Genomic DNA, 7,500 nt, shown 5'->3' on the forward strand with positions numbered 1-7,500 from the left:
TCCTCTGTCAGTTATTATAACACATTTACTCTGTTCCTCTGTCAGTTATTATAACACATTTACTCTCTTTCTCTGTCAGTTATTATAACACATTTACTCTGTTCCTCTGTCAGTTATTATAACACATTTACTCTCTTTCTCTGTCAGTTATTATAACACATTTACCCTGTTCCTCTGTCAGTTATTATAACACATTTATTCTGTTCCTCTGTCAGTTATTATAACACATTTACTCTGTTCCTCTGTCAGTTATTATAACACATTTACTCTCTTTCTCTGTCAGTTATTATAACACATTTATTCTGTTCCTCTGTCAGTTATTATAACACATTAATTCTGTTCCTCTGTCAGTTATTATAACACATTTATTCTGTTCCTCTGTCAGTTATTATAACACATTAATTCTGTTCCTCTGTCCGTTATTATAACACATTTACTCTGTTCTTCTGTCAGTTGTTATAACTCCAACACCTTTACTGAGTTCCTCACACATTTGGAGACATGAACACTGAATGTTTGAGACCTGGCTCATGAGGTTTATTGTGTAAAGGCTGGAACTCCTCTTCCTGACTCTCAGCCAATCAGAACTCCCCAAACTTCACTGGTGTTGATGACGATGATCTTATTTTCTCTGTGTTTGTGAACAGATCGGAGACGAGGACTCGATTCTGCCTCACAAACTGAAAGAGGAAATCCTGCAGGCTCTGAGGAGCAGGAGCGAGAAATCCAGTCAGTCTCATTCTCATCTCTCACGTCTCACATCTTACACACACACACCACACACAGACAGACAGACACACACAGACACACACACACACAGACACACACGCACAGACACACACACACGCACAGACACACACACACGCACAGACACACACGCACAGACACACACACACACGCACAGACACACACGCACAGACACACACACAGACACACACGCACAGACACACACAGACACACGCACAAACACAGACGCACAGACACACACAGAGACACACACACTCACAAAGACACACACACAGACACAAAACAAACACAGACACATTGACACACACAGACACACACACACACACACAGATACACACGCACAGACACACACACACAGACACACACTCACAGACACACACTCACAGACACACACACAGACACACACGCACAGACACACACACACGCACAGACACACACACGCACAGACACACACGCACAGACACACACACACGCACAGACACACACACACGCACAGACACACACACACACGCACAGACACACACACACGCACAGACACACACGCACAGACACACACACACACGCACAGACACACACGCACAGACACACACACAGACACACACGCACAGACACACACAGACACACGCACAAACACAGACGCACAGACACACACAGAGACACACACACTCACAAAGACACACACACAGACACAAAACAAACACAGACACATTGACACACACAGACACACACACACACACACACACACACAGATACACACGCACAGACACACACTCACAGACACACACACACAGACACACACGCACACACAGGCACACACACACGCACAAACACACACACAGACGCACAGACACACACACAGAGACACACACACTCACACAGAAACACACGCACAGATACACACGCACAGACACACACTCACAGACACACACACACACACACAGACACACACGCACACACAGGCACACACACGCACAAACACACACACAGACGCACATACACACGCACTCACACAGACACACACAGACACACCACAAACACAGACACATTGACACACAGACACACACACACGCACAAAGACACACACAGATACACAGACGCACAGACACAGACACACACACAGACACACCACACACACACAGACACACCACACACACACACACACATAGAGACACACACACAGAGACACATCGCAAACACAGACACATTGACACAGACACAGACACACACATGCACAGACACACACACGCAGACACACACACAGACACACCAGCATTGAGGTTAACTAGCATTACATGACACGGTGTAATGATGTCTCTGTGCTCTCAGGTCTGGAGGAACTGAACTGCATCGTCCCTGAAGCTTTCTTGCCGTTTTTCATCAAAACCGTTGGCCATTTTTCCAAATACATGGTGAGGAACGGTGCAGACGCCACAGCACACTTTCAGAAGAGGAGCTTCTGTAAAGCCATCGAGTCCAAAAGCATTCGACATTTCGTAAAGAACTTTGTTCAGACACAGATGTTTGACCTGTTTATCCAGGAAGTGGAGCAGAGACCAACCTCCCAAACAGGTGAGATACTGTGTGATTAGACACGCATACAGTGTGATCAGACACACCCACAGTGTAATCAGACACACCCACTGTGTAATCAGGCTCGTCCACTGTGTGATCAGACTCTGCCCTTTTAAATTAGATTATTACTCTTTTATTCAGTATTTTATTTAATAGTTCTTTTTCTGTCCTGCAGGTTTTTTTGAGCGGAAGATCTCAGAGTATCACAGGAAGATGAGAGAGAAGGCAAAGAAACACTAGAACTTTATAAATGTGTAAAATATACAGAAGCTGGATGTTAATAATTGTAGACTGTAGATAGAAAATGTTCGTTATTTATCTGTAAGTTTTATTGTAAATTTGGGGCATGTGTGTGTATAATGGCTTATTAGTAATTGTGTGTGTTTAAAAACTATATCATCTATAGTGTGTGTGTGTTTTAAAATACTATTTTGTATTTTAGTTTTAAATTTTGGACAATTTAAATTGATAGTGAGAGGTTTTCCAAAACTGAGCCAGAATAAAACATTTTTTTAATAATGTGGAGTAGTTTTTATTTTTAATGTTGTGTATTTATTAAATTAATCGTATCATGTAAATACCATAAACAATTAATCAACGCCAAGCAAAGACTTTATATTTTGGGTTTATTTTTTCAGTCAAAAGTGCAAAATGAAGTATTTCTTGTGTGTAATAAGAACAATTCTGTGAATTAGAGATGATTTTGATTCATGTTGTGAATAATGAATGCAGATTTAATTATTTTCGTTATAAAGGAATATTTTGGTGAAAAATTACATTTACAACCAACACACTACTGCAGTGCTAACATTGTCCACTGGGGGTCAGCAAAACACTCCACTGATCAATCACAACTTCAACACAAACGTTTTAAAGGTGATTATGGAGTGATTTTGTGGACAAAATGAAAAAGGAATTGAAATTTATATCACAATTGCGTTTCCTATTTGTCATTGTAAAAACCGTGACATCATTAAAACACAAACCGTTTGCATTTACGTTTACTTAATGGCACAATGCGACAAATTTCAAATGGAAAAGCAAAATTCATGTGCAATTGAATTTCCTGTCTTTCGGGTTACGACCCTGCTATATTTTAATCTCAATATCATTTCCCCATTTGCTGTTTCACTTCCTCTGGTGTCGTGTACAGATCCTGACAAAACTCACATGTAATCACAAACTCTTACATTTGTGTTTCCAAAGTCTGCACATAAACCTGACTATGTTATTGGCCGTGTTTGTGTCTGGGAGTGACGTCATTCACAGTCGACCCGTGACCCTAAGATGACATTCATTAACACAAAAACTAAAGCAAATGAACAAATAAAAAAAAACTAAACTTTCTGCTGAAACTTTCACGAAGCTCTGAGGATTTACCTGAATATTCTAAAAAGTTTTAGAAATTAAAATTACTTTTTTTTTCAGTTTTATAAAAGATAATTATATGTATAATATATATATGTATAAATGTAATAAATGAGTAAAATATTGAAACATTTAGTGCAGAGTAATGATTCTTATTTTAGAACAAAATAAAATATTTATTGTGAAAACTTCTGACTAACTGCAGGGAAGAGAGACTAATAATAATAATAATAATAATAATAATAATAATAATAATAATAATAATCCAGGACACCCTAGGCCGGAGGTCGATGATCGACTTTGTGGTTGTTTCATCTGATCTCCGGCCGTATGTCTTGGACACTCGGGTGAAGAGGGGGCAGAGCTGTCAACTGATCACCACCTGGTGTTGAGTTGGATCCGATGGCGGGGGAGGAAGTTGGACAGACTTGGCAGACCCAAACGTACTGTGAGGGTCTGCTGGGAACGTTTGACAGAGTCTCCGGTCAGAGAGAACTTCAACTCCCACCTCCGGCAGAGCTTCAACCAGATCCCGAGGGAGGTTGGAGACATTGAGTCCGAGTGGACCATGTTCTCCACCTCCATTGTCGACGTGGCCGCTCGGAGCTGTGGCCGTAAGGTCTCCGGTGCCTGTCGTGGCGGCAATCCCCGAACCCGGTGGTGGACCCCGGAAGTAAGGGATGCCGTCAAGCTGAAGAAGGAGTCCTATCGAGCCTGGTTGGCTCGGGGGACTCCGGAGGCAGCTGATAGGTACCAGAGGGCCAAGCGAGCTTCAGCCCGGGTGGTTGCGGAGGCAAAAACTCAGGTCTGGGAGGAGTTCGGTGAGGCCATGGAGAAGGACTATCGGTTGGCCTCGAAGAAATTCTGGCAAACCGTCCGGCGCCTCAGGAGAGGGAAGCAGTGCCCTGCTCACACTGTTTACAGAGGGAGTGGGAATCTGCTGACTTCGACTAGGGATATCCTCGGACGGTGGAAGGAGTACTTCGAGGTTCTCCTCAACCCCACCGACATGTCTTCCATTGAGGAAGCAGAGGCCGAGGGCTCAGTTGTGGACTCGTCGATCCCCCAAGCTGAGGTCACTGAGGTAGTTGAGAAGCTCCTCAGTGGCAAGGCACCGGGGGTGGATGAGACCCGCCCTGAGTACCTCAAGTCTCTGGATGTTGTGGGGCTGTCTTGGTTGACACGCCTCTGCAACGTCGCATGGAGGCTGGGGACAGTGCCTCTGGACTGGCAGACTGGGGTGGTGGTCCCTCTGTTTAAGAAGGAGGACCGGAGGGTGTGTTCCAACTACAGGGGGATCACACTCCTCAGCCTCCCCGGAAAAGTCTATGCCAGGGTACTGGAGAGGAGAATTCGGCCGATAGTCGAACCTCGGATTCAGAAGGAACAATGCGGGTTTCGTCCCGGTCGTGGAACACTGGACCATCTCTATACCCTCGCAAGGTTGCTGAAGGGTTCATGGGAGTTTGCCCAACCAGTCCACATGTGCTTTGTGGATCTGGAGAAGGCATTCGACTGTGTCCCTCGTGGTGACCTGTGGGGGTTCTCTGGGAGTATGGGGTCTGGGGCCCTCTGCTAAGGGCTGTCCAGTCCCTATGACCGGAGCAGGAGTTTGGTTCGCATTGCCGGCAGTAAGTCAGACTTGTTCCCGGTGCATGTTGGACTCCGGCAGGGCTGCCCTTTGTCACCGGTCCTGTTCATTATCTATATGGACAGGATTTCTAGGTGCAGCCGGGGGCCGGAGGGAGTCCGGTTTGGGGACCACAGGATTTTGTCTATGCTTTTTGCAGATGATGTTGTCCTGTTGACTTCCTCAAATCAGGACCTTCAGCGTGCACTGGGATGGTTTGCAGCCGAGTGTGAAGCGGCGGGGATGAGAATCAGCACCTCCAAGTCCGAGGCCATGGTTCTCAACCGGAAAAGGGTGGCTTGTTCCCTTCAGGTTGGTGGAGAGCTCATGCCTCAAGTGGAGGAGTTTAAGTATCTTGGGGTCTTGTTCACGAGTGAGGGAAGGATGGAGCGGGAGATCGACAGGTGGATCGGTGCATCTTCTGCAGTGATGCGGTCGATATACCGGTTTGTTGTGGTGAAGAAAGAGCTGAGCCGCAAAGGTGAAGCTCTCTATTTACCAGTCGATCTACGATCCTACCCTCACCTATGGTCATGAGCGAAAGGACAAGATCCCGGATACAGGCGGCTGAAATGAGTTTCCTCCGCAGGGTGGCTGGGCGCTCCCTTAGAGATAGGGTGAGGAGCTCGGTCACCCGGGAGGAGCTCAGAGTAGAGCCGCTGCTCCTCCACATCGAGAGGAGTCAGCTAAGGTGGCTCGGGCATCTGTTCCGGATACCTCCTGGACGCCTCCCTGGGGAGGTGTTCCGGGCATGTCCAACCGGGAGGAGGCCCCGGGGAAGACCTAGGACACGCTGGAGGGACTATGTCTCTCGGCTGGCCTGGGAACGCCTCGGTATTCCCCCGGAAGAGCTGGAGGAAGTGTCTGGGGAGAGGGAAGTCTGGGTGTCCCTGCTTAGACTGCTGCCCCCGCGACCCGGCCCCGGATAAGCGGTAGAAAATGGATGGATGGATGGATAATAATAATAATTAACAATAATAATAATTAATAATAATAATAATAATAATAATAATAATAATAAATATTATAATAATTAATAATAATATTCATAATAATATTCAGAATAATAATAATAGTAATAATAATAATAAAAATTAATAATAATAATAATAAATACTACTACTAATAATAATAATAATAGTTCAGAACAGTGGTTCAGAAGTTTACCTGAGCGATGCAGAGTGATAAAGGTGAGTGAAGAAGGTGAGTGATGAAGGTGTGTGATGAAGGTGAGTGATGAAGGTGTGTGATGAAGGTGAGTGATGAATGTGTGTGATGAAGGTGAGTGATGGTGTGTGATGAAGGTGAGTGATGAAGGTGAGTGATGAAGGTGTGTGATGAAGGTGAGTGATGGTGTGTGATGAAGGTGTGTGTGAAGCTGAGTAATGAAGCTGAGTGATGAGGGTGTGTGATGAAGGTGAGTGATGAAGGTGAGTGATGAAGGTGTGTGATGAAGGTGAGTGATGGTGTGTGATGAAGGTGTGTGTGAAGCTGAGTAATGAAGCTGAGTGATGAAGGTGTGTGATGAAGGTGAGTGATGAAGGTGAGTGATGAAGGTGTGTGATGAAGGTGAGTGATGAAGGTGAGTGATGAAGGTGTGTGATGAAGCTGAGTAATGAAGGTGTGTGATGAAGGTGTGTGATGAAGCTGAGAAATGAAGGTGTGTTATGAAGGTGAGTAATGAAGGTGTGTGATGAAGGTGAGTAATGAAGGTGTGTGATGAAGGTGAGTGATGAAGATGAGTAAATGTAAATGAGTAAAATGCGTCATGGGCCATGATGGTGTAAAATGTGTCATACTGAGGCTGTCAATATGCGCAAGACACTTGGGATGTCTGGGTTCATTAACCCCACATTTCTGGAGTGATGACGTCATTGCGTCAGGGTACATAGTAATATTTCTTATCGTGCTTTCTTATGGTTACATTTCGGTGCAATTAAAAGCTAAATTTGCAGTCATTTGTTCCGGATGTTATTAAATATAATCCATCACTTTAACTCGGGTTTTTCTGTCACATTCCGCAAGGAGCCGAAACACAAGCTGCAGTGCAGATGGACGCCGCTAGATGGCGACAAGACAACAAGATCTGATCTGACTACATTAGACAAAGTTTAAAAAGTGCAACAGGCGGGCACGGGGGGCTTAGTGGTTAGCACGTTCGCCTCACACCTCCAGGGTTGGGG

The 7,500-nt window shown here is 45.0% G+C and overlaps 1 protein-coding gene across 4 annotated transcripts in view; it reads left to right on the forward strand.

Annotated features, from left to right (window-relative positions):
• Nucleotides 1-2,838, forward strand: part of dennd2da (DENN/MADD domain containing 2Da) — a 29,542-nt gene extending 26,704 nt beyond the window's left edge. For all 4 annotated transcript variants that reach the window (XM_060880772.1, XM_060880773.1, XM_060880771.1 and 1 more), the window contains 3 exons: nucleotides 648-729; nucleotides 2,074-2,316; nucleotides 2,495-2,838. In XM_060880772.1, the coding sequence (XP_060736755.1) occupies nucleotides 648-729; nucleotides 2,074-2,316; nucleotides 2,495-2,559 (390 nt within the window). In that variant the 3' untranslated portion in view covers nucleotides 2,560-2,838. The remainder of the gene's footprint in view (nucleotides 1-647; nucleotides 730-2,073; nucleotides 2,317-2,494) is intronic.
• The last annotated feature ends 4,662 nt before the right edge of the window (nucleotides 2,839-7,500 follow it).

The sequence above is a fragment of the Tachysurus vachellii genome, chromosome 11, assembly GCF_030014155.1.
Source record: "Tachysurus vachellii isolate PV-2020 chromosome 11, HZAU_Pvac_v1, whole genome shotgun sequence".
Lineage (NCBI taxonomy): Eukaryota > Metazoa > Chordata > Actinopteri > Siluriformes > Bagridae > Tachysurus > Tachysurus vachellii.